We start from the raw sequence: 27,741 nt of genomic DNA, 5'->3' as shown, positions 1-27,741 counted from the left end.
AAGCTGTCTGTTCCTTACATTAACCTAACTTGTACTGTTTTTCACAAAATCCAGCTGACTGTGGACAAATGCAGGCAGAACTGGATCTGACAATCTCTGCTGCTACTAGAAAAGAAACAGCATGTAAACCAGAGATTGCATATGGTAGGTTCAAAAGTTCAATGTATAGTTCCATTAAACATGACATTTTATGAAAACATGATCAGTTAGGAAGATCTACAACTTTACACAGTGATTATATAGATACAACATTCCACATGTTCCCTTGAAGGAAATGCCATCAATTTTCAGCATTAACATGAAAAGTTATTTATCCTTCAGCAAAGAAATAGGATTTTCATTAAAAATGATAGGAGTGAGGTGCACACGCAGCCAAGACACTTTATTCCAACAGACCCCATTGAATTAAAGGTGCTAAAACATATTCAAAGAGAATATTTGAGAAGCCACAGAGGTATAAGATTTCATTACTGCATTCTTCCAGTCAATCGAGCAGAAACAGAGACAAAGATGGTTCGGGGGTCTGGGTGCTTTCCAAATCCCTCCAAAGACAAGGTAAAAATATCAGTACTAAATAATTTTTAATATATGCACAGTCGCAATCCATGTTTGAGACTCTCTCCATTTCAAAAGGAGCATCTCCTTCTTGTTGTCCAGACCTCAGAACTAAATCAAATGCCCAAGTACAGTTGTAGTCTTGTCTCAAATTCCTCATAGAATTAGATCCTTTATTTTCTGTCCATAATTTCTAATGTTTATTTGTGGCTTTATTAATAGAGAAAGAGAGAGAGAGAGAGCACACAGATTATACACTATTTCAAATCTTTTCTTGAAAATTGGTAGGGGGTTATTTATAAATAAAAAATAAGAACAGTGCTGTTCGTGTAGCATTTTGTGTTTACCAACTGCTTTCATATATGGTTTCTCATTGGTGTCCCATAAGCCCCCTTGGAGGTAACAGAGAATTATCCTTATTTTACCAATGAAGAAAGTGAGGGTCTGGGAGACCAAATAATTTGCTCAAAGTCATGCCAGAAGTAATAGAACTAGGATGCATCCTGGTCTCCAGCATTATTTCCATCATATCACGCTGAATTCTCTGAATGGAAATACAGCCACAAGAATGAATTTTGTATGGCTCATGGTCTTTCCTTCAAATTCATCTTGAGCTTTTAAAAAATACTAAAAAGTTGCCTAACTCAGCCAAGACCCACTGCCACTTTTAAAATACATTGAGACTTGAAGAGAATACTATATTTTTTTAACAATTTTTTTCTAAAATTTAGAAGAACCAAGTTATTTCTTCCCTCCATAATAGAACTATTTTAACTCTTAAATATAAGAAATCTATTTTAACACAGAGAGTAAATGCAATCTGGATTTAGTTCATTACATTCAAGAAAAAACTTAGCTGTCTTTTTTGGAGCTACAGGTTAATGCTGGAATAATAGAATAGAAACAAAATTAAATAATTCCCTCTATCCACCTATGGCCACAGTAGGTACATTGCCCATATCCACCATAAATACTTAAGAATCTGAAATTCAGGACAGTCTTTAAGCTACTGATTTACACAGCCTTCAGTTCTGCCACAATGAGTTCATTCATTCGTCTATATGTCTTGCTAGCTAGCTAGGATCTCAAAAATGGACAAAAACTTTTAGGTCATTCATTTCAACCGCATCGAAAGCAAAAATAAGAGGATTTTTTTCTCAGGCCATATAGAAGAGATGGGTCCCTTCAAGCTGGTCATTTCAGAGCTGAGATCAAACACACCATAGGTTAAACATTGATGCCTGAATGAAGAGAAAACAGGATTGAGAATGTTTCATGTCAGATAGTTGCCGATCCAAGCAAAGACGGGTTGGAAAATGGAGTCCTATCAAAAACCAAAGATCAAAACCAGTGGAGGTATCTGAAGAATGGAGGCAAGGGAACAGAGAGTCTCACATGGCAGGCCCGAGTGATAGAGAAGGAAGGGGCTCTTTGAAGTGCCCCATAGGCATGACTCCATTCATCTCAAAGATCCGAATCTGAACTTTACACCTAAGGCTTGTTTTGTTTGATTTTGTGTGCTTCTGTCTTTTAATTTAATATTGCTCTTATCCTAACCAGCCTGTTCCATAACAGTGACCAGAGATGGTGATTCTAAGTAGAGTGAGTCATTACAGTCATGACCAGTAGAATCACACTGGGAATATTTGAGAAGGCTTCTTGGAAGAAATGAGATTTACTGCAGGGTGCCCATAAGAGCTTGCCATGCTTCATTTCTCATTTGTTTGACGGACTCTGGCTTCTATTGGACACAGCAGTAGTGGTAATAAGCATGAATTATTGTGTATGTGTGTGTTTTTTTTAACCAGCTTATAAAGTTAAGATCATAACCATCACTGAAGAAAATGCTTTTGTTAAGTATACCACAACCCTCCTGGATATCTACAAAGCTGGTAAGAATTCATTCATTCATTCTTTCATTCAACAAATACTTAGTCCTTACTATGTGGCAGGCATTATATTAGACACAGAGGATACAATGTGAATAACACAGCCATAGGTCCTGCCTTCATAAAATTTATATTCTATTTGAGGAGACACGTTTTTTAAAAAAGGAGATGGACAAATAAACAATTATAAATCATAAGTATTATAGTTGAAACAGATGCGGAATTAATGGGGGAAATTCCTTTGGAGTGATAGCAGATGGCGTCTTTTAGCAGATGATATTAGGAGTTAGCCATTCTTAAAGGGCAGAGTAGAGGGAACCAGATGGGCAGGAGCTGGGTCATACAGGGGTTTATAAGGCATGGTGAGAAATTTGGATTTTATTCTAGAAGTTCAAAGGGAAGCTAATAAACGGTTTTAGGTAGGCAAGAAACATTTTATGATGTATGGTTTTAAAAATCATCCTGGCTTCTATTGGAGGGCACCAGAGTTGAAACAGGGAAACCAGTTAGGAGCATCTATGAAGTGCAAAATGGCTCAGATGCCATGTGAGTTTTGATAGGATAAGTGAGCTTCAGTAACCAATACAAAAAATAAATTCATATGTAAAATAACACATAAAACATTTAAAAATATGTTCCCTTTTATTCTTTAAGTAAACTGAGCTACAAATACTGTCAAACTGCTCGTAATGATGTAAATAGTAACACAAATGATTCATTAAATCATGTTTAACCCCAAATAAGTTTTTTTGTTGTTTTGTGGGTTTTTTTTTTTTAAGAAACTGTCAGTGTTATTTTGCTTGACTCACTCACTCGGATAGGGGGCCCCTGTTTGTGCTTCGATTTGACAACAAGGAACCACATCAAATTTTTCCAATTGCATGTCTACTGATAGTCATTACATGACCTATAGCCTCAATAAGTAATTTCTCCTAATAGCAGCAGTATCGTGCATGGTACTGAACACTTTCTCAGTTGCTGCTGAACTAGCAGTAATTACATTCAAATGTTTCTAGTCCTTATGATACCATCTAACATTTTCATGTATTTAATATATCTCTATTATCAGCTAAATTATAAAAACAATTTACTGAGAAGTCATATTTAATTTTCCTAATTTTCTTAATTTTTATTCCCCGTCAACCCTCAGAGTTTTACAAACATCATTGACAAAGTTTCAGAATTCACAGGTTTTACAAAACTTAAAAGTTCATTATATTTTTTGCTTTTGTCACTAAAAACAAAAACACTTTCATACAATTAGTTTTTCTCTTAAATTGATATTTTATTTTGTTTTATATCAAACGACATGTGATTCTTCATTTTGTAACAGCTCTTGCTTCATTTTCATATTTCCTTTACTTATTTTTCTACGATCAGTTTTATCATTCATTCATTAATCTGTCAGCTTATTAAAGCTGAAACATTTTTTTCTCGAATACATAAAGATAGTATTGACATAATTGCTAGAATATCATAGGCAAATCACTAAAACACATATATATTCACTTTCTAAATGTTTACTCCTATATCTGTCAAAGTGAATCTATCAGACTTGATATGATTTATAAACTGCCTTTGCAGTTCTAGCACTACTGGCTGCCTGTCAAAATCCCAATATTTTTCCAATTTTTATTAATGCAGTTGTCTGAGGTCTTCACACTATTACTTAATTCTGTCTAGTGTATATTAGCTATGTGGTAGTGAATATCAAATTTATGAAAACAATATCTAAAGTGATTTTTGTCTTTGATTGCATTATCCAGAGACACTTGATAGGTGATTCAGTCAAACTGAAACAGCTGGAAATTTCAGGATTTTTACTGAAGCCCCAGACTTCTCCCTGGCATTACATTTGCACCAATAAAGTGTTCATGTAAATATTTCTCATTGACACTTTTTTTCTCAAACAGTTTGATATGCTGTACCGTTGTTCCTTCCAGTACCTTGAGTTCAACAAAACCCATTAAGCCATCTTCAAAGTCTCTAATTTTTCATTTTAAGTTATTTAAAACACATATTATATTAAATAGTTGATTTTCTCAATAATGATTGAAATTTTATTTTATTACCTTATTTATATTTTTCAAAAAGCTGTGTTCTCATTTCAGTACATATAAATTTTGCAATAAGTAGGACCATAAATCTAAATTGTGGCAATACGTTTACATTGGTTTTTTTTGGAAATGTTATCAAGTATTTCAACTCTGAAAATGTTTGATTTTTTTTTTTTAAACATCTTTATTGGAGTATAATTGCTTTACAATGGTGTGTTAGTTTCTGCTTTATAACGAAGTGAATCAGTTATACATACACATATGTTCCCATATCTCTTCCCTCTTGCATCTCCTTCCCTCCCACCCTCCCTATCCCACCCCTCTAGGTGTTTGATTATTTTTAACCATACACTAGAGTTTAAAATTCTAATAGTTTCCAAATTTTTCTTTGCTTGATCAATACTCTGACAACGTTTTTTCTGATTTTTATTATTTCAAATGTTTTACTGTATGAAGTTGATTTGTGATGTTATTTTTTTTCTCATTGATGATCACAAGTGTTCCTTATTTGAAACACGATTGCCATTCTGACAAAATAGGTAAGCGTTTAGCACTTTGATCTTTTCACAACCCAATTTTCAAGCACTTTTTGCATCCAACATTCACATCATAAGCAATAATAAGCCATTCCTATTTTTACTGAAACAATCAAGTGCTTTTCATTCCAGAAATACAAATTACTTATTTTGTATCAATTCTTGCCTACTATCAAAAGACATTCCAGACTGTTCTGAATTTTCTGCAGCATCAGATGATTCCCAAGCTGCAGTTTTGTTTGTTTTTTTAAAAATGTTTTGGCTGCATTGGGTCTTCATTGCTGCGCGCAGGCTTTCTCTAGTTGTGGTAAGCGGGGGCTACTCTTCATTGCGTTGCGCGGGCTTCTCATTGCGGTGGCTTCTCTTCTTGCAGAGCACGGGCTCTAGGAGCGAGGTCTTCGGTAGTTGCAGCACACAGGCTCAGTAGCTGTGACTCACGGGCTCTAGAGCGCAGGCTCAGTAGTTGTGGCGCACGGGCTTACTTGCTCTGTGGCGTGTGAGATCTTCCTGGACCAGGATTCGAACCCGTGTGCCCTGCACTGGTAGGTGGATTCTTAACCACTGCACCACCAGGGAAGTCCCTGCAGTTCTCTTTTTTTATTAATTTATTTATTTCTGGCTGCCTTGGGTCTTCATTGCGGCATGCGGGCTTTCTCTAGTTACTGCAAGCGGGGCCCACTCCTCGCCGCGGTGCGCAGGCTTCTCGTTGCGGTGGCCTCTCTTGCTGTGGAGCACGGGCTCTAGGCATGCGGGCTTCAGTAGTTGTGGCTCACCGGCCTAGCCGCTCTGTAGCATGTGAACTCTTACCGGACCAGGGCTCGAACCCATATCCCCTGCATTGGCAGGCAGATTCTTAACCACTGCGCCACCAGGGAAAACCCTGCAGTTCTTTATTGATATCATTTCTTCTTTGTTCTCCTGTCAGTTCAGAAGATTCATATTTATGATAGCTAAAAGGAAATGTTAAGAAAATTTTGTATACTTTGTTATCTAGTCATTCTGGGTGTTAGTTTTTAATATATATAGATTTTAAATTCATATAAACATTAAAACACCACACACTTACTATTTACACAAGAATTGCTGCTCACTAACAATAAACCAAAATAAAAACTAAACGACTTAGAATCAAGGGCAACTATGTGGTTCAAGGATAATGATGTTATTATCCTATGATTGGTGTTTCTCCTAAAGCACAGGATGCATAGAGTAGGTGAGGGTATAAATGAAAAAAAGATGAGTGATTGTTGAAACTGAGGTTGATTAATTATTCTCCCTTCTGAATATGCTTGAAGTTTCCCATAACAAAAGGTTTTAAAAAATAATAAGCCCCCCTGCAGCCACACTGCTTACCAGGACGGGGGCTGACTTGGCAAATCGTGCTGGGAAGGGTGTTTAGGTGTTGCTGCAACAGGAAGTCATGTATTAATGGTCACTGGGAGAGCCGAAGAACATTAGCTTGAACTAACATGAGTACACTAGAATTTATAGTACTAATTAAAGTTTACCATTTATACATTACTATTATATGCTATTTAGCAACAGGTTCAGAATTTTTTCAGGATTTTTTAAAATGTTTTTCTTTAATTTATTTTATTTATTTATTTTTGGCTGCGTTGGGTCTTCATTGCTACACGTGGGCTTTCTCTAGTTGTGGCGGGTGGGGCTACTCTTCATTGCGGTACACAGGCTTCTCAATGCGGTGGCTTCTCTTGTTGCGGAGCATGGGCTTTAGGCACACAGGCTTCAGTAGTTGTGGCACACAGGCTCAGTAGTTGTGGCGCACGGGCTTAGTTGCTCCGTGACATGTGGGATCTTCCCGGACCAGGGCTCGAACCTGTGTCCCCTGCATTGGCAGGCGGATTCTTAACCACTGTGCCACCAGGGAAGCCCGAGGATTTAATAATTAGTATGACTTTGCCAGAGTTTAATAACTGGATATCAGTCCTGAATTTATAGCAATGAATTCCCTGTCCTGGACTCAAAAAGTTTCCAGCCTAGCAGAGGAATCAGGCATGTTGAGTGAAACATTATGATAGAAATTCAAGTATAATGGAGTAAGGGGAAGACAGATACTTATGACAAAGAGCATCAGGGAATGTTTACTGGATACTGTGAGAACTGAAGATGTGTTTAAAGATGGGTAGACATTCAACAGGCCAACACGAAGAAAAATGCATTCCAGGCAGAGAGCCAGCTTCTTGGCTACGTACTAGTTCTTTGGGAATCCCAAAGTTATCCTCCTTAAAATTTTCTAGTCTTTCACATGTCTTGCACTTTTCTACAGAGTTGCCCATTGCCAGCTACCAAATCCTTTTTTATTTTCCTGTGTGACATACGGAGATTAATATTGTTCAACTCTAAAGAGGTTCTTTTAATTCCTGGTTCTACAAGAGTAATAATGAAAAGCGCTTATATAGTGCTTACTGTGTTCTAAGCACTTTTCATATAGTAACCCATTTAATCTCACAACAGTTCTGCAGGGTAGGTTTTACTGTGATGCCCATTTTTTGGATGAGGGGTCTGAGCTTCATTTGTCTGGGGTCACACAGCCAGGAAGTGGCAGAGCTGGGGTTTAGCCTGGGGAGCCTAATCCCAGAGTCCAAAGTCTTTTTTTTTTTTTTTCACACACACACACTGTATTTTATTTTTACAAGAGATAAATAAACTGACACCAAGCATTGTAAATGGATGACCACAACAAAAGCAACAATGATTGCAATTACCAAACACGAAACACACTCATACTATGTCATAATATTGCAGAGTCCGAAGTCTTAACCACATGGACATTGCCTATAGCCATTAGCCTGTCAATAGAAATTTACACTGAATAATAAATAGCCATGAGGAACTGGAATGCTCGAAAGAGTTAATAATTTTGACATTGTGACAAGAATGTGATAACCTTACTTGTGTGTCTCTCAGGAGAAGCTGCTGCTGAGAAAGACTCTGAAATCACCTTCATTAAAAAGACAACCTGTGTTAACGCTGACCTGGAAGAAGGAAAACAGTACTTAATTATGGGTAAAGAGGCCCTGCAGATAAAATACAATTTCCGTTTCAAGTAAGTCACCAATGTTTTGGAGTCTCTGATCTTCCCTCCAAAACGAAGTGCAATTTATTCTTAAACATACTGCGTGTTCTTACGTGCCCTGCTGTTAACCCGCAAACCATTAGGAGCATAAATGAAATAATGTGACTTTAAAACAAAGAGCTCCTCAAAACCACCAGGGTAGCTAAGGACGCACTGAGGATAAACCAGTTGAGTGCTCAGGTCTGACAATGAATCTGGGGGTGCTCACTGACCCCCGTTTACCACATGTGTTCCCTCAGTAAGTTCTTAGGCTGTTGTGTTTTAAAGAGGACAGTGTTTGGATACACGTTTTATTATCTGTTTTTTAAAAATAGACATTGAAACAGATGCTGTTCCTGCCTTTAACCATGGGAGCCCCAAGCAGCTCATGATCCCCAGGGTTTTGTGGACCTTCCTGGGGAGAGACGGGTCCAGAAGTATTTGGCCGGCAACCTGATCCCTGGGCACCTGAGCAGCCTGGCCTCAACTGAATTCAGCTCTTCTCTCTCTGTGGCCATCATCACAAATGCTTTGTTTGCATTATTTCTTGGCAGGTACATCTACCCGTTAGATTCCTTGACCTGGATTGAATATTGGCCCACAGACACCGGGTGTCCATCATGCCAAGCATTTTTAGCGAATCTAGATGAGTTTACTGAAGACATCTTTTTAAATGGCTGTGAAAACGCCTAAAGAAGGTCAGCTGCATCCAGTTTTCACTATGGACTCCTGTTGAAGTTCCTTTTTTTTTTTCCAGCGTTCACAGCTGGTCTTATTTGGAGAGCTCACTCTACTTAGAATTAGGGACACTTGCTTTTATTAGAGAACGATTTTAAGAGCAGTAACTCTGAAATAACATGTCCTTGGGGGGCATGGAGACAGACACTCATTCCAAGGTTATTGGACACCAGAAGCAGTAAATTGGAACCCTCCTAAAACCTACCACTCAGGAATGTTTGCTGGGGATGAAAGAATAGCCCCATTGAAATGTAGTATCTTACAAAAACATGGCCTTTGCTTGAAAGAAAATACCAAGGAACAGAAGACTGATCATTAAAGCCTGCCTTTGCTTTCAAAATGTGCGAAAAAGCGTGTTATTTTATGCTAGGTCAGCTTCAACCACACAAAGACAGGCAAATTGAGAGAGGTAGAGAAAGCAGCCCCGGAGACCTGAGAAGGCCTCACCTCAGAGACCTCAGCAACCTGAGAAGGTAGGAGACTTGCCGTTGCCCCCTCCCCTCCTGTTGCCCTCTCCTTACCCTCATGGGGATCCCTCTACTCCCCTCCCCACCCACCCAGCACATACTCATTGCCCCTGGAACTTGTTCTCCTGGAAGGCAAGCAACCTAATGAAGAGAAACCTCGTGGGAATCAGGAGCCCTAACCAGGTCTCTGAGCCTCCACTGGGGGTTTATAAATGAGGATTTCTAACAGGAGGCTCATTTTTAAGTGACATTTTGCAGCACTTTAGATTCTATGGAAGAATTCTCACATACATTTCCATTTAATGTATCCAGAATCTCACGAGGTACAGGAATTATTATTATCCCCATTTACAGATGAGGACTTTGAGGCTCAGAAAAGTGAAGCAATTTTCCCAGCCTAGTAAGGGGCAGAGTGGGAGAGCAAACCCCAAGGCTCACTCACAGTCTAAATACATCCCTCTTCCACCTCTCTGCCCCATCCCATTGCTCGTCGGGTTTAATTTCCTAAGACCAAGTCAGGATGCAGGTGGAGTTTCTTAGATTTAGTTTAACCAGCCCCACTGAAATATCACAAGGAAACATAAACTCTGGGTGAAACGGTAACAGTGACTAAAATGCATTCCCTTTTTGAAAAATCTGCCCCTTACCAGTTAGGTGAAACTACACAAGGCCCTGCAGTGTGCCTCCTAAGTTAAACTAAGATTTTCCACTTGCAGGAACTAAGGATTTATTTTTGTGAATGTCAAAACTCACATTGTAGGCACTCCCTTGGCAAAAACAACCAGTGTGTCCAATATGCCCAAACTCTCTGCCAGCGAGGGATGAAGGGCCCCTCTAGAGCAGGCCTGAAGTGCCTCCTGTCACCTTCTTGCTGAAAGCAGGGTGGGTAGGACCACTGCAGCACCCCCGAGGCACCAGCGTCTCTGGGCCATCACATCGCCTTCTCCTTGAGCACTGTTTCAAATAGGTCGGCCACAGCGGCCTAATTAACCCACAATGCAGCTGAGCTTCCAAACATCAAAGCAGGCCTTTGTGAGTGAGCCTGGATCCCTGAGAAATCCACCAGCTCCTCTTCAGCGAACTCCTAAGTACTTAAACATACTTGCTTAGTGAGGCTTTCCTGACCCTCCACACAGCAGGGCCCCTCCTCAACCCTGCAGTTCTCTTCCAAGGCGCTTGCAATTATTTATTTACTCATATATAGTTCTTTGGTGTGCCGCTTCCTGGCTCTCCTGTGAGCTCCATGTGGGCAAGGTCTGGGCCCTTTCTCTTCATCACTGTCTCCTGTTCCTGGCACAATGCCAGACACATTCTAGGGACTCAGCAAGTGTTTGTGGATTCACCAGTGAGTGTGGGGCATTGGGAGACCCGGGTTCTAGTGTGGCTGTGCCCCTGGCAGGGGTTTGGGACAAGCCTCTTCACCTTTCTGATGGCCTGTGAAACAAGGGAGTTGAAACAGTCTAATGCCTCTTTTATCTAGAGCTCCAAGAAGAAATGTTATAATCTTATGAAACAGAAAACAAGACTACGTGGCATGTAAGCACCCAAATGTTAGGTATGTATTTCTTCCTATAAATGTGGAGGGAGCTCAGAGAAGTGAATGAGCATGTGAGTTGGAGGAGCTTCCAAAGGCTTCCTGGAGATGGACAGCAGGATTTGGGTAGGTAGAGAGGGACAGGAGGGTCTTTCTGGTTGAAGGAAAAAGCACAAGGCAGGTTTCCACTGGGGGTAAGCAAGACAATTTAGGTGGTAAATAGTTATATGCTTATTTTAACTTGTATTAGAAAAATATACAACGAGCACAACAAAGCCATGATATAAAATTCTCTTTGAAAATAAATTTATTTGTCAAAAAGTCTATTTAAGGAGGTTTTTAAGTAAATAAAAGTATAGGTTGTTCTTAGGGCGAAAATCATGATGTTGGCATGTACATACTTGAAGTTTAGGAAACCCTGTCTTAAGAAAATATGTGGAATTGACAACCAGCCAAGCTTAAAGCAGGCAGCTTGACTCCTTGTTTCTCAGAGGAGTTCTAAGCCAAAGTCATGCTCAGTTTTACTTTCCAGCCCCCGTGATGCTAATTTATTCAGCAACATCCAACAAATACGTACTGATGGGTCATCGCAGGTCAGGCCCAGTTCTAGGAGCTTGGTACCTAGATCCTTGCCCTTGTAGAACTTAGATTCCAGCGGCCGGAGACATGCGGTAAATAATAAAGTCAATAATTAGGGGATTGACCTTGAATGTTAGCAGGTCATAAGAGCTGTGGGAAAAAGAAAAAGCAGAGCAGACTGAGGGAGACTGGGAGTGGTGGAGAGAGGGGTTGCAGCTTAACAGAGTGGTCAGGTCAAGGTGGGCTTCAGTGAGAAGTGAGACTCGAGCAAAGATTTGAAGGTGGTAAAAGAGTGAGCCATGTGGTGATCTGGGGGATGAGTGTTCCAGGCAGAGGGAGCACCTAGTGCCCGAGCTGAAAACAGGAGCACACCTGGTATGTTCTGGGAAGAGCAGGGAGGCTGGCATAGCAGGTGCAGACTGAGCAGAGGGGAAGTAGGCAGAGACAAGGTCAGAGAGGTCACAGGACAAGACTGTGCAGGTCATGGACAGGGTGCTGGTTTTACTCAGAGGAAGAGGGGAGTCACTGCAAGGTCTGGAGCAGAGCAGTGACGTGGTCTGTCTTACCTGTTAGAAGGATTATGCTACTGCTCCAATGAAAATGAGGCAAGGGTAAAAATAGACCAGTTAGGAGGTTACTGCAGTAAACCAGGCAAAAGCTGATGGTAATTCAACAAAGTTGAGTTTATGGAGCTTCTCACTCATTGGATGGTAGAAAGAACTTGTTATAGGATTGTTAGAAAGAACTTGTTATAGGGCTTGTGATGGATTATTTGGGGGGGGGTGGTTCAGGGAAGTGGGCTTTGCTCTGGGATGGATGCTGTCAGGAAGCAGAGGCAATCCTGTGATTGAATGTATCAATTCTTATCTAACTGGTAGGAAAGGAAGAAACAGTCACTCACATTAGTCAGGAAAGGGGGATATTTGGTCATTCTTGCGTTTCAGATTATATTCTTGTTTTATTCCCTGCTCAAACATGATTATGGAGCATTCTTTTTTTTGTTTGTTTTGTCTTGATCCATTTTGTCTGATGCCGATGTTCTGTGACATCAGACACAGAGAACACCACAGCCTGGCTCTGAGAACCAGGCCAGCTCCAAGGGACACTAAGGCCCAGCTCCCAGTCTAGCTCCCAGCTGTCAAGGGCTACTCTTCCCTTTCACAGACCCTTCTTCCTAGAAAATGCATACTTGGGACTACCCTGGCAGTCCAGTGGTTAAGAATCTGCGCTTCCACTGCAGGGGGCGCCGGTTCAATCCCTGGTTGGGAAACAAAGATCCCGCATGCCGCGAGGTGCCGCAAAAAAAAATTAAAAAAAAAACCAAACATATGTGCACACAATGGAAAAATCTGCATACTATTTCAGAGGCCACTTGCAAGTGCACACATTGACCTCATGACTGAAAGCCTCTGTCTCAGAGCTGGGAATTTAGCAGCCAAATCTGGGAGGTTCTCAGAGATACAAAGAGGAAAACCTGCATCCTAGGTTTTCCCTACTCCTGAAATCAGACTGATTCTGCGAGTTTAATGTGATGTGAGAAACGTGTCACCAGGGGCACGATCTTTAACTTTGACTGGAGATTAAAATATCCCTTTATGCCTCTGAATCAGAAAGAAAGGAAGAAAGGAAGACAGGAGGAAGAAAGGAAAAAATGAAGGAGAGAGGGTGGTGGGTGGGAGGAGACGGGAGGGAAATAGGGAGGAAGGGACGGGGTTTTGTTTAAAGATGAGAACTCCATTTCTAAGAACCTTCTGGATTCTTCTTGGTTGGCAGGGTCCCCACCCTGACTGATATGTTGGCAGAAACCAATCCATTCCTTGGAACATGATGTCCACTCCTTCACTGTTTCCATCATTATAATCAGATATGTGTGTATTACGTACACCATCGTGAGTTATATAATCCTCAAATGTCCAAACCAGGAAGGACCTGGGAAAGCAGGCCCAGAGGAGCGGCTTCCAGTGGTCACAGTGCTGCACAGGGCAAGGGCTGGGACACAAGCCCAAGGCCTCTGACTCTGAGCTCAGAGTGTTCTTTCCACCACGCAGTTGAGTGGAGGTTACAGAGAAATCAGTTTGGGCTCCCTGCAAAGAAGCATTTCCTTAGAGCCAGAGCTGTTCAAAGATAGAGTAGGCTCTCTAGGAGGGACCAGGTTCCCCATCACTACCACCGTCCAGGAATGTTGCAGGAGCTTTCAAGGTAGGAGGTTGGCCCCAACGACGTCCAGTGTCCCTGCAACTCTAAGAGGCCATTAATGGAAAGGAAAACATCAGCTTTCCTTCCTTACACCTCCATTTTCACACCTGAAAATAATTCCCACTTCAGAGGATTTCTGTGAGACTTAAATGAGATAACACAGGTCATGCACATAAAGTGATGAGCACAGGGCCTGGCACGATACGTGTAACTTGCCGTTGTTAATATTACAGCCCTGGCACATGTTAAGTGATGAATTCAACAAAGTTGTTGCCTGGCATCATGCTGATTGCCTTTCGTGGAGTGTTCTGTTGACATATCACACCCATCCTGTGATGATTGTCATCATCCTTACTGTTAGGAAGGAAGCAGCTGAGGCCCCGGGAGGCTAAGCAATTTGCCCCAGGTCTCATACCTTCATGAGCAGTAGGGCCGCAACTCAAATGTGCATCTTTGGGCTCCGGCAGCCATGCTTCAGCGTCTGAGCTGACCGCCTTCTCACACACGGGAAGGGCAGGAATATGGTCATCGTGTAATCCTAGCAAAGTCTCTGCCTCCTTAGGCCTCAGCAATGAGTGTGTTCATTATATGCTCTCTAAGCTGTCCCTGTGCTAGGACCACAGGTGAGGCAGAGTGAGGCCGACGAGGGCTCTGGGGACAGGTACTGGGGCAGTGGGAACACTGGCGTTGGTGTAGGAAAATGAAGGAAGGTGGCATCAGAGAGAAATTTCATAGATTTGCAAAATGTGTCCTGAAATCATCTTCCACGTGGATATAACACAATTTGTAAAACTCTGAATTGACAGGTCCTCCTACCTCCCCTCAAAAGACTCTAATTTGCCAGTAGAGTTGAGGTTTTTTTCCTTTGTGAGCCTCCTACATAGAATCATAAAAGACTGAAGATAAAGATTCCCTAGAGATCATCTAATCAAACTCTCCCCGTTTCACAGATGAGGAAAAAGGCCAGGAAAGAGCAGGGACTCTCCAAGGGTCCCATGTGGGAATCAGGGCTGGAAGCAGAGTGCCAAGCTCCTCTTCCCCATATTAGGGCCTGGTGTCTGCTCCCACCAGCTGGGCCTAGGGGCAGACGGGCAGAGGCCAGAGCCCGGGGGGTGGGGCCCAGGGCTAACACTGCTAGCAGATGAGACGAGAGAAATCAGACCTGTCCTGGAAAGGGTGGTTTTTGTTTGGCTGTAGTTGTGTGTGTGTGTGTGTGTGTGTGTGTGGCTGTAGTTGTGTGTGTGTGTGTGTGTGTTTGGCTGTAGTTGTGTGTGTGTGTGTGTGTGTATGTGTGTGTATTGTTTTGGCATTGTCGGGGTGGGTGGAAAGGGGGTTTGAAGCTGACTAAGACAAGGAAATCAGAGCTGAGGAAAGAATTATATGGCTTAATAAATTTTTTTCCAGATAGAGAATCTTTGGGAAATTAGCGTCAGGACTGAACTCTAATTCTCTGAGAACAGAGAAAGAGAAATGAGATATGGCCAGGGTAGGAGAAACCAGAGAGGAGGTTTCCTGGGTCCGCTGGGGCCTTGGGGCAGGGTTGGTAGTCATTCATCCTCCTCTTGCCAGCTCCTTTCACCTCTAAAGGCAAAGGCCACATTTTGGCCTGTTCAGTAATGAAATGTTGGGTGTGGAAATTGTAACGGCCCCTCGGTTTGGCCACATTGTGTGTGTGTGTGTGTGTGTGTGTGTGTAAAAGACAGACACAGACAAAGGAGTGGTTACTATGGGGAAGTGACAAGGGGAAGAAGTAAGACCTGTCCTGGTTAGGGACCTTGGGAAAGTTCCTGAAGCTTGTCCAGCCTCTCGGTTTGCCTCTCTATCCAGTGAGCGCAGGATGAGCAGCCGTGAAGGGATGTAAGGATTAGAAGTAACACCTACGTGCCCACTCAGGGAGTGCAGCCTGTGGCGGCTGGCGGGCTGTGATCTCTAACTCCCACAGCTCCCTGTGCCTCCGTTCTCTCTTTTGGAAATGAGGTAGTAACTTCTCTGGGCCCAACATACAGGGTTGTTGCAGGATGAAATCAGATCAAACAAGTGAAAGAACTCTTAAGCTGTAGAATTTTGAACAAATATGGAAATGGCATTAATAATCAAAAGCATCTTTGTGCTGATACCACAGGCAGAGACTGCATGGTGTGCTTTTAAAAGATTAGGAAAGTGTCTGCTATCCTAAAAAACAATCTCCCCCCTAGTGCCTCAAATTTCTCTATTAAAGCTTCATTCCTTTGGTCCTGTAGGCTGGCAGTCTTAGAGCAGTGCTTCGCAAAGTGCTGAAATGCACATTCTCGGGCCCCACCTCAGACCTACTGAATCAGAAACTCTAGAATTGGAGCACTGAAATCTATACTCTAAAAAGATCTCCAGGAAAAGCATAGGCACATTAAAATTTAAGAAGTATTGTTTTAGAGCTTATGAAAATGCAGGCTCTGATTCTGTTGGTCTGGGGTGGCCAGAGATTCTGCATCTCCCATTTGATGCCTATGTTGCTGGTTCTTGGACCTAACAAGGCTCTAGATTGTTCTATAAAGTCAGGGATTCTCACATGAAGGGAAGCAACCCTTTAACAGCCAACACTTTAGTTGAGAGTCGTGCACAAGGCCTTTCAGGAATGGGTTGCAGAAAAGACTGAGGAATTCTGGGGACAAGAGAAACAGGGCAGCAAAGAGAAAGAGGTCTTAAGAAAAAAAGAGGAGGTAGGAGGTGCTAAAAGAAAACTAAATTGCCTTTGTAGAATGTGGCCCGAGCAGGTCTGGGCATCAATTTATCCTTTTACTCGCCAAGTGCCGGCTACGTGTTAGGCACTGTGATACGTTCTTTACGTTCATCGGCTCAATTAATCCACAAAACAACCCCATGAGTTTGGTACAGAGGAATAAACTGAGGAACCCAAGTCACTTACCCAAGTCACTCAGCTAATAAGTGGTGGAGCCGGGCTTTAGAACTCAGGCAGCCTGACTCATTAGCACTAATTCCACCTCAAATTTGACCTCTGCCCTCAGGAAGCTTACAGTCCCATGAGGAATATGGGCGAGGACTGATAATGGCCCACACTTGGATAATGCCCGTCACATGCCATATTCCGAGCACCTTACACACAGCTGCTGTTTTAGCTCTTGTAGCGGTTCTACAAGATGGGGGCAGGGCACTGCTGCATGGGCCTGGCTGTGTGTGGAAGTGCGTAAGACAGGTCTCTCTGTTCCTGTTGGTTTATGTATGGAGGTACTCATATCGCCCAGTGTTCCGTGTCCTAAGCAGGAAAGCTTCAGTCCAGAAATAGCCTCCACAAAGGGGCCTCCAGAACCGGGTCCAAGCCCCACTTTGCATCCTCAGCTTCCCACCCCCTCACCACTTCCCAACCCCGCCTCCAGGATGGCCTCCCTGTGCTGAAGAGCAGGGGCACTGCTCTCTTCTGCCCACCTTGGCTCCTATAGCCAGACCCAAGTTCATGCAACAGAAGGCCCTGTCTGCCCCAGGCAGGCCTGGAAGACCAGGCTGTTGCCCCTCCAGACGGGCGCTGGATGAGGGCCCTGCTGAGCTGGCTGGTCACTACTGCTGCTGCTGCGGGCCCTGACCCACCAGAGGCAGCAGCTCTGACCTGCACCCACTCCCCTGCCATTTCTAGCACACGCCCTCCCAACCTCCCTCCTCCACATACCAGAAATCACTACCTTGGCACGGGGGATTCAGAAGGTTGCCTAACAGATGAAAACTGACCTCACATCTTTGCAAACCTATTTGACAATACATTTCAAGAGCCAAAATATGTTTATATCCCTTGATCCGGTAATCCTCCTCCTGATGGATTATTTATATAAATTCTCAAAAGCAGAGGGGGGCAGGGAAGTTCATACACAAAGATCTTCTCTGCAGGATTAATGATTTATTCAGTAAATATTTATTGAGTTCCTTCTATATGCCAGACACAGTTCTAGATGGTGTAATCCAGACAAACAGGGTCCCTGCTCTCCTAGGGATTATGGGCAGAAAGACGATAAATATCTACATAAATGAGAAAAATAATCTATTTACTAAATTCTCTGCAGGGAATTAAAATAAAGGTCTGCAACTGAGAATAACTGGGTGACTGCTCTTGATGGGGTGGTCAGGGAAGGTCTCTCAGATGTCACTAAATAACATGACATTTAAGATGAGATGCTCAGGCAAGAAGGGGCAGCCATACCAAGGCCCAGAGGAGAGCATTCCAGAGGGGAGGCCAGTGGTTCAGGAAACTGCAAGCAGGCTGATGCGGCTAGATCAAAGAAAGCAAGTGATGGGAAAGGAGGTCGGAGGAGTGGGAGGGGCCAGATCAATAAGATTTTGTAAACATGGATGAAATGTTTGGATTTGATTCAGTAGAGAGTACTAAGCAAGGCAGGTGAGACCACATTATAGATAAGAAAGGGGCAGGGAGACCAGTTGGGAGCTATTGCAGCTGTCTTGGCAAGAAGTGATTGTAGCTTGAACTAGAATGGTAGAAATGGAGACGAAGAGACATGAATGGATTCAGGATATTTTTGGAGGTAGGGCTGAAAGGGTTTGCTGAAGGAATTGGGATGGGGGTGATGAAGGCGAAGGACTCAAGGTTTACTCATGGATTCTTGGCTCGAGCTGCTGCAGGTGCTATTTATACGGCTGGAGAAAGCAGGAGAAGTTGCAAATTTAGGAAAATAAGAAAGGAAGATGTTATGGTTTGAACTGTGTTCCCCCTAAAAGATATGTTGAAATCCTACCCCCCAGCATCTCAGAATGTGACCTTATTTGGAAATAGGGTCGTTGCAGGTGTAATTAGTCAAGGTAAGATGAAGTCATACTGGAGTAGGGTGGGTCCTTACTCTAATGTGACGGGTGTCCTTATAAGAAGAGGGAAATTTAGACGCAGAGACAGAGACACACAGAGTGGAGAACACAGACACATGAGAGAAGCCAGCCACGTGAAGAATCTGATTCACACAGGAACTAGCAGTAAAGGCACATGGATATTGAGTCCCTCGACCTGTGCATGTGAGGCTCCTTCAAATCCCCACCAGGTAGGGACCTGAAGCCTGAAGCACAGCTGAACGTTCAGGTGATGGTTAAGTGAGGGGAGCACAGGTACTTAATCCTTTGGAAGAAGTGACAGAAGCAAACACCACAAATTGGAAAAATGTGATGGAAGACCCATTTTACAGTAGCAAATATAATCAATACACTGAGTAAATAAGACTTGAAGTGTATAATCATAAATCAACTTTAATTTGTCTCCCAACCCCCTCTAAATATTTGTTCAGAGGAAAGGGAGAGAAGCCCTTTTTCTGACCTTTGATGAAAACTCAAGCTTCCTATGATTTTTCTTATCATCTGATCATTCTCAGGACATAAAAACTCCTGTGACCACTTCAGTCACCAAACAAATTCTATTTTATAAATCGGTCCCATACAAAAGCAAAATCCAGGGACTTCCCTGGCGGTCCAATGGTTAAGACTCTTCGCTCCAACTACAGGGGACACGGGATTCGATCCCTGATCGGGGTAAAATCCCACATGCCGCACAGCACAGCCCAAAAAAAAAGGCAAAATCCAGACTTGATTTAAAGTTCAATCTTTTCTCCCAACCAGGGCTTGCTGCAGGTGGAACCCCTACAGCTGGAAATGGGGGCATGGACAGCTGCTTTTCTTTCCCCAGACTGCCCTCCCCAGTTTGCTAACTGTGGCCTCTGACCTCTCCAGGGCTAAGGGGTTGGTAGTGAGGAGACAATAAAGGGGAGCAGGAGAACTCTTACTCAACAGCACTGTTGTAAGATGGCTTTAAAGCTTACTTTCGTGTGGGCACATCTATGGAATTTTCAGACACTGCTCCCAAGCTCTGAGGACCTCTCACCCTTACACAAGCATCACACTACCTTGTATCCCATTGGTCACCCCTTCTGCAGCCCTAGGATTCCAGCGGTACCTTCAGTTTGTCCCCCTGTTGGACAGACCGAAGAGGCCTTCACATCAGTTCTTCCAGTGTGTGGCCCACTTCTCGTCCATGGGAACAGCATCCTTTGCACAAACCAACTTTGGGAGTTCAGGCTGATCTGAGCAGTGCTATCTCTTCCTTGTCTTATTTGTCTAAGATGACACCCATCTCTCATCCTTTCAATTTCTCTGGTGTCTGTCAGATGAAAGTCTACTATGTCTCCCCATCTCAAACCACCGTAGACACGAATTATGCTCTCTAAGTAGACTCCATGAAGTTCTTTTCTCTTGGTTTGAGAAGGGGGAAGCACAGCAGCTCTCTCCAACACATTCAATCTTTATTCCACCCTAATCTCCTAATGACAGAGCAGAGGGTCTCGAGATCTTTCTATAGCACCCTACTGCCAGGTGGTATAAAGGGTGCACACACACACACACACACACACACACACACACATACACATGCATGTGTGCCCATATAGGGGGATCAATGATGAATCCAATGCTGTTTCTCAAGGGTCTCAGTCTGTTAGGGAGACTAACACCTGCATCCATCAGCACAAGGCAGGATGGTTCCTTTTGGGCACAGTGGAGAATGCTCCACGGAGAAGTCAAGTTCTGAGCTGGGTCTTGAAGAATGACTAAGATTTGGACAAGCTGAAATGAAGTCTTTTAAGAGAGAGGTAATAATGAGAGCAAATGCCCAGCATGGGAACAGAGGGAGCTGTGTACAGAGACCCCTGGGTGGCTTATTTCAATGAGACGCGTAGAAGATAAGGCTAAGCCAGACCAAAGATGAACAACACCAGGGGTTTGGATTTTTTCCTGCAGGAAGTGAGAAGTTTTGAAGGTTTGGAAAGGGCAGCAGGATGGAGGGTTGGGGAGGGCAGTGACTAATTCTTGGTGAAATGTGTTCTTCATTTCCTTGAGTCATTAACCAGGGCCCCATTAAGAAGAAAAACAAAACAAAGACCTTCCAGGTCTTTCTTTTCCAGGAAAACGCTTGCCCTTTGGAACCTCTCACAAGTTCAGCTTATAAAGACATCCAATCCTGTTTTTACTGTTAGTTAAGGGGCCTTGGCACAGCTGCCAGGACCCTCCTCCAAGCTATGGGACCCTCAGCTTCAAGCCTGATGGGACTGTTCGTCCCATCTCCCCATGGTCCCCAACACTGCCCTCTGGAAGGGGCTGAGGAGAGGGGCTTCCCTTTCTGAGCAGGAGGGCCATGGAAACCTTGCCTTTATGAGCCCAGCCACAAAGGCTCCGCCCTGGGCCCACTGGAGCCAAATGGGAAAAATCCAGGAGGCAGCAAAGCCAAGAAAACAGCAGGTTTGGATTCAATCCCAGCTCTCCCCTTCTTTTCTGATCTTGAGACCTCACTCAGCTTCTATGTCTTAATCTGTAAAATGGAAATAAAGTCATCTACCTCATAAGGTTGCTGCGAAGATTAAATGAGAGTTTGTGATCATAGCTAGCACATAGCAGATGCTCAATAAATATTCTCCCTCCTTCTTCCCCCAGCAACTCTCTATGTCTCAGTTTCTTTGCCTACTAAATGTGGTGGGGATTCAAGGATAAAGTTGAATCTGACGAAGTTCCCAAACCTCTGCCATCTGTCCCACAAGAGGTCCTGGGGAGAACAGAGGGCCTTTCTCTGCCATGTCTGAGCTCTGGGAGCTGTTTCTTCTTTTATTATTTTCAACAATCAAAAAAAAATCACAAAAGCACTTAGTAGTAGTGCACATTGGCACACACTTGGAATGAGCCCACACCCCCCAACCTCTCCCCAGTACCACCGCCTGACTCAGTTTCCCCATCTGTAAAGCAGTTGTGTCCCTTCCCCCTCTGCAACTGCCCACTAGGTCGGGAGGACGGTGCCCAGCAGAGGGCGCTCTGAGTGTGACCTCCTGGCCACCGCCCTGGGGAAAGGCACCCGGCCAAGGAAAATTCTAGTGAAAAAAACGAAGAAAGGATTCCAGGTTTATGAGTCCCAGACTTTGAAAAACAAAACTGCTGAGTTGTCTCCTGAGTTAGGGAAAAAGAACACCACAGCCGCCTCAAGATTTCCAGGAAACAATTTGTGAAGGCTTTGGGCAAGGCTGGCAGGGGGAGCTGGGGAGGCCTGGCTTGGGATGCTGTGGGAGGTGGGAGATGGGGGTGGGCGTGTGCCTGTGGGAGCTTGAGAGTTGGGATGTTCCTGGGCAGTTCTTGGGGTGGAGTTACGTGACTGTGTGGGTTTACATCTGTATGTGTGTTTGTGTGTCTGTGGGCAATCCCACAGGTATTTATTGAGCACCTTCTACATTCTGTTAGGTGATGGGGATGCAACAGCAAATGAAACACAGCCCCTGAACTCAGCGAACTGAGTTTACTGAGAGGTGCAGAGTAGCAGACATTCCAGTTCAGAGTGCAGGCATCCCGGAGGTGAGTGGGGGGCAAATGCTGGCTTTGTGGCCAGGCAGCCTGGGATGTGAGTCCAGCCACCCACCAGCTACATGACCCTGGAGATCCCTGATACTCAGTCTCCTTAGCTGGAAAGTGAAAATATTAAAAGGACATCCTAGGAGATAGCAAGCGTGTGTAAATGTTTGATGACTGGTCTCTATCAGGTGCGCACAAGGTCTAAACCTGGATAAGCATATAAGGTGTGTGTAGTCCCAGTGAGCTACGTGCAGGGCATTAGCTCACCTGCTTAGGTCATGTGTGTGACATGCCAGGCTCTACCAGAGGTTGTAAATCGTGGCCCTCAGACACAGTTTGTGGGGATGCTTATTTGGTTAGGGTTTGTTTCTTGGAATGTTCTAAAAATCAAGACATTGCACATAAAAATCCAGATTTCCAGGTTCTCTTGAAACCTTGGAAGATGTGGCCATCCTGCAAGTATTTGCATGTGTGTGCCTGTATGCCACGGTCTCTGCTTCCCAGAGATGGGTCCTTTCCAGGAGCACCCTCCCTCCTGGCCAGCTTCCAGGCCTGTCCTTGGAGGGACTCCAAGGTGGCTTGGGAGGGCTCGTGTGCAAACACATTCTCTGTGAACAGAGAAGCAGGACCAGGCAGGGACTGATGCCAGGGCCCTGGCCTCCCCAGGCAGCTCTGGTTTCAGCAATCAGAGGGGATGGAGACCACTGTGGGCCCTCCCCAAGGCTCTCTGGCTGTGTAGCTGGACGCTGGTTACAGAAGATAGCAACCAAGGATGGCAGCCAGACAGACTAACTTTTCTTGTGTATTTGATTTTGCATTTTAAAAATTCCTGCATCCTAGCTCCAAAATGATTAAGGCAATGATCTCCCAGAAAAAGAAAAATTTTCTAGATGTCTATACTATGGTTCTTCTAAAAATGAGCAAATAGCCTCATGGTAGAAGCTAAAAATATAACTGTTAAACACATTTTGGGAACCTACAGATGTGAAAGCTAGGATGGATGTTTTCCTAATGTTCCTGGATCTTCTTAAGATGGCAAATCAGTCTCTCTTAATAGATACTTACTAGTGTGCGAGATGTAGACTGGGCACGAGGGGACTACAAAGATGAATACACCCTGCTCCCTGGCTCTCAGGAAATTCAGTCTTGTAGAGAGATGTCCAAGAAGAAATGAATGCAGGAACAAGAAAGGACAGGGGTGTTATTAGGACATTTGGGGTCAAAAGACACCAGAACATAGAAGAGGATGCCTCTGGACCTCTGATTTACAGTGCAAGCTCTTTCCCCAATCGGAGCCCCCGTTTCCCCTTTTTTAGACAAGAAGCTCAGAAGAGATGAACAAACATCAACCCCACGTTCACAACCCCAGCCCCCAGCTTGGGTATTCTTTGAGGGAACACAGGCTGCAGCCCTTTGGTTCTTAGCCTCTTACTCCCTGCCCCACATTCTTGCTCCCAAGTCTTGGCTTGTGCTGGGAATTCATCTGGCTTGAGCTCTGAAAAAAATCCATCAGAGGAGGTTTTTCTCATTGCTTTTTCTTGAAAAAAAAAAGTCTGGAGTCCAAAAAGACCAGGCATCTAGTGGAAGCTTCCAGCATCCATTATAGGGGTTCCTGGTCCAGGTGAGGAGAGCAGCCCCTCAACAGGTAGGAGACTTGTACCCCTTCCCCAGCACCAGGGTTTGAATGGTTAAAGAATTTGCCCTGAAGGATTGTTCTGAGGTCATTCTCCCACTTTGCAGATGAGAAAAAGGAGGCCCAAGGATGGGAGGGACTTTCCCCACAGTCCTGAAGTCAATGTCAGAGGCAGATCTCTTGATTCCTGAATAAGGACTCTGTTCACTCACTGATTTTTCTCTCTCAGGCTGAGTCCTCAGGACGGAGGGAGAGGAGGACCCCCAGGATGCATTGCTCCTCAGGCAGATATCAACTGCTTTGGGGCTAGAACATCAAGATATTCTTGATCTGCTCCAGCAAAGAGCCCGGGAAACCCAACCTCACAAATGTAAGTGTGAAGGAAGAGCAATAATTCTGTAGCCCAGCAAAAGGCATTGGAGGCACCCACCTTCAGAAGAGTCTTTATTGCCAGAGTCCATGAAAGAAGGAATTTGACACGTAGCAAAAGCAAACTTTTAGAACAAGGCACACGAGTGGCCAGAGATGGCAAAGAGAAGCAGCAGGTTGACTAGCCTTGACCCGAAGTTGTCTGCCTTCCTCATTATTGGCCTCTTAAGAGCTTGTCTTTATCAAAGGGTCCATCTGCCAAGCTCTTTGCCTGGACCACTTTACCATCCCCGTGAGTGTCATTGGTACCCCCATCACGAAGTGAAATCCCCATGGCACTTTCAAAGTGGCCAGCCCCACAAATAATTGGAAAACCCCTAGGGACAGCTCTGGAGCCTACAATTCAAAAAACTTCTGAGGTGCTTTGTTTCTTTCCTTAAAATCTGGAAATCTACTGAGATAGGGAAAAATCACCGGACATAGAAACTCCCTTCAAAAAAGAACCCCAGATTTCTTTTCAAATTTTCGTTAGAATGCTATTTCTAACTTCACAACACCCTGAAAAGGGCCAGGCCAAAGATACTTAATAAACATTTTGTGACGATGGTGAAATCATCATTAATGATTGTTACCTTAAGTAAAAATGATTATGGATAGTGTCTTGAGTATTAGTCACTCACTGAACAAATGTTTATTGACTGCCTCCTCTGTGCTAAGTCAGGGGAAAGAGCAATGAAGAAATCAGACACAGCTTTACTTTAACACCTTTAATTAACTTAATTTCTCATATTCATATAATTCACATAGTCTAGTGGGGCAGAAAAAATGGTGTAAACAGGCACATTTTATAAATTGCCAGTTATAATAAGTATAGTAAGAACCAGATGGAGATTAACAGAAGGAAACTTGGGACATTTTAAATCATCACACCAAAGCGGAGAAGGTGTACTATAGGCTACAGCTTTTACAAGATCATTTGGTATATTTCTTTGTTTTATTGTTGATATCAGCTGTGTGTGAGTTACCACAGGGAGGTATTGAATTTGGGTTGAGGAACCCAGGACAATTTGGTCTTCTAATCTACTAGGTGACTGATAACATGTAATCATCTGTTTAATTAAATTTCCTGGTTCAGGAACCAGAAGTTTACAGAGGAGATGTAGATGATGCTAGCAGGAAAGCTGTGCACTAATTGTTTTCACTAAACACAAGCTGTGACTATGACAGGGACACAGCCTGCAGCTGGCAATGAAAAGAAGGAATATAGGGGCAAAACGAGGAATGTTTGGTATTTATGAGTAGAGGAAGTAGTAGCCCATTATGGGCTCCAAGTTTTAAGGGTTGCTGACAAACAGAAGCAGCCCAAATGGCTGGCATTAGCTGACTGAATATGCTCAGCTGGTGCATTCATATCTAGGAGGCAGCTGTCATGAGAACAGGAGCTCGGTCTGCCTCATTTACTGCTATAATCTGGGGCCTGGCTTTTGGAAAGGAGAAAAACAGTTTTCTCACCTCTTCTTTTCTTTTAAAAAAAATTATTATTTATTTATTTATTTAATTTATTTATTTTTGGCTGTGTTGGGTCTTCGTTTCTGTGCGAGGGCTTTCTCTAGTTGTGGCAAGCGGGGGCCACTCTTCATCGCGGTGCGCGGGCCTCTCACTATCGCGGCTTCTCTTGTTGCGGAGCACAGGCTCCAGACGCGCAGGCTCAGTAGTTGTGGCTCACGGGCCCAGTTGCTCCGCGGCATGTGGGATCCTCCCAGACCAGGGCTCGAACCTGTGTCCCCTGCATTGTCAGGCAGATTCTCAACCACTGCGCCACCAGGGAAGCCCTCACTTCTTCTTGATGATCTTAGTAAATGGAGCAAGGCATGTGATGTGCTTTGATTAGAGCAGTGTCACTGTGACTGATATTAAATAAAGTGTAGCCACTATTACTGTCACTGTTATTTTTACCATGACCACTGACCTCAATCCTCTAGATGCTTAGGCTCCAATCTGGTCCTGCCCCCTCACCGCCTGGAAGGCTAATGACCCAGGCCAATGTAATCTTTCCCTCCTCCAATGCCCATCTGGACTATAACACATGGAAAGTCACAGTTATTGAAGAAAAGGTTGACTGGCTGGGACACTAGAGGCAAGCCAGCCCAGGAGAGAATCCCAGTTTCCACCTCTGGGACCTGGGAGCATCTCATTAGATCCATGATTTTTTAACCGTGTCCCTAGAGCCTAGAGGTCAGGATGGGGAGGAGAGAAGCCCAGCGCACAGGCTCCCAGCTGCCTGCTCCGCTTGACAGAAAATCCTTGCTTCTAGCTGGTTTGTACGTTTGGGCTCTATGTGAAAAAGCATTTGAAGACACAGTCCCACAGCTAACACAAATTTTGAAAAAACCCAATGCATTCTATGACCTTTAAGGTCATTTTCCACTAAAAAACAAACAAAAACAAAAAAAACTATGGACTATTATTTCTTGAATTATTGCTTAAGCATTCATCTATTTATCTACCCACCCCCCCAAATACTTTAGTGGCAGGGAGAAAAAAAAGAACACAAGTATCCTGACTCCTAGTCCAGTGCTCATTCCAAAATATAAATATGTCCTCCAAAATATCACTATGGATTTCAGATGGAGGCAGAGAAGGAAGACACAATTCCTTTCATTCCAGTACTGAACTGTCAGCGCCTTGTCAGTTTTCACCATTTTTCTCTTCTGCATCTTAGAAGGGATGAAAAATCTCTCCTCTAGGAAACAAGGCAGGCCAGGAGGTGGTCAGACACTCACGGGGCTTGTCACACGTGCTCTACCATCTTCAATGCAGAATGGCTCACCAAACTTTAATTTTCTATAGTCCTCCTAGCCACTCAGTCCTTAGTTCCTTGCAGGAGCCACAAGCTCAAAAGGCTACAAGGCTAGCAGGCAACTTCAACGTCAAGGGCCTGACAGCTGAAGGATTGGGGCAATACTGGAGAATGGATACCTTTTGGTGCTTCGTAGAACAAGCAGAGCAGGTTATGGATGTGAGTGGGACCGCTGCGGCTCAAACATTCCCTACTTCCCTGTGTGTGATTTCTTGTTCCCCAATCATGGCCCCAGGTTCATACCACCAGATCTTAGGCCTTAGCCAGATGGACTACTTTTCTTCTTAAACTTATTTTTGGAAAAAAAATTTTTTTTTTCTACTGGGTAGAGATGAGTGGTCTCCAAAGGGTTTCGATTCCTTTCTGAGTCAGGTTAAGCCTCACTGGGCTCCGCTTTCAATTTCTGCAGGCTTGCCGCTTGCTGAGTGCTCAGAGGTCCTCTGGTGATGCCCCCTCTATTTCAAGAGCCCCCAAAAATAAGTCGAGTGACTACAGATAAGTTTTTGGTACTTTCCAAAATTAAACTATTTCCCTTGGTAAATTTCCACCAAATGAGCTCATTAATCTGAAAACAGGATGTGGCACATGAAGACAGTAAAGTCAGGTTGCCTGCTCACTTACACTGGCCCAGGGCAGAGAGGAAGGGGGTGGGTGGGAGAGAGGTGGGAGCAGAGAAGGGCTTTTAGAGGTCCCACTGCACTGAGAATCAATGAATTTTTAAATCAGAGACTCAAAGCTCTAAATCCTTTTCTCTTAGAATAGAACGTGACCACAGAGGCCACCTCTGGTCAGTGTCCCACAGATTGCCCGTCTTGGAGGCCCCTGAGACCCTCTGCTTGTCTGCAGGCAGGCGCCTCCCCTCCAGGTAGGACCGAGGCCCTCCTTTCTCCA

The 27,741-nt window shown here is 43.9% G+C and overlaps 1 protein-coding gene across 1 annotated transcript in view; it reads left to right on the top strand.

Annotated features, from left to right (window-relative positions):
* The window catches only part of C5 (complement C5), a 79,899-nt gene extending 70,708 nt beyond the window's left edge, over nucleotides 1-9,191 (top strand). The window contains exons 38-41 of the mRNA XM_036856822.1: nucleotides 55-144; nucleotides 2,364-2,447; nucleotides 7,966-8,104; nucleotides 8,668-9,191. Coding sequence (XP_036712717.1) covers nucleotides 55-144; nucleotides 2,364-2,447; nucleotides 7,966-8,104; nucleotides 8,668-8,806 — 452 coding nt within the window. The 3' untranslated portion in view covers nucleotides 8,807-9,191. The remainder of the gene's footprint in view (nucleotides 1-54; nucleotides 145-2,363; nucleotides 2,448-7,965; nucleotides 8,105-8,667) is intronic.
* Nucleotides 9,192-27,741: the final 18,550 nt, after the last annotated feature.

The sequence above is a fragment of the Balaenoptera musculus genome, chromosome 6 (genome assembly GCF_009873245.2).
Source record: "Balaenoptera musculus isolate JJ_BM4_2016_0621 chromosome 6, mBalMus1.pri.v3, whole genome shotgun sequence".
Taxonomy (NCBI): domain Eukaryota; kingdom Metazoa; phylum Chordata; class Mammalia; order Artiodactyla; family Balaenopteridae; genus Balaenoptera; species Balaenoptera musculus.
This window is presented reverse-complemented; position numbering and strand designations above follow the sequence as displayed.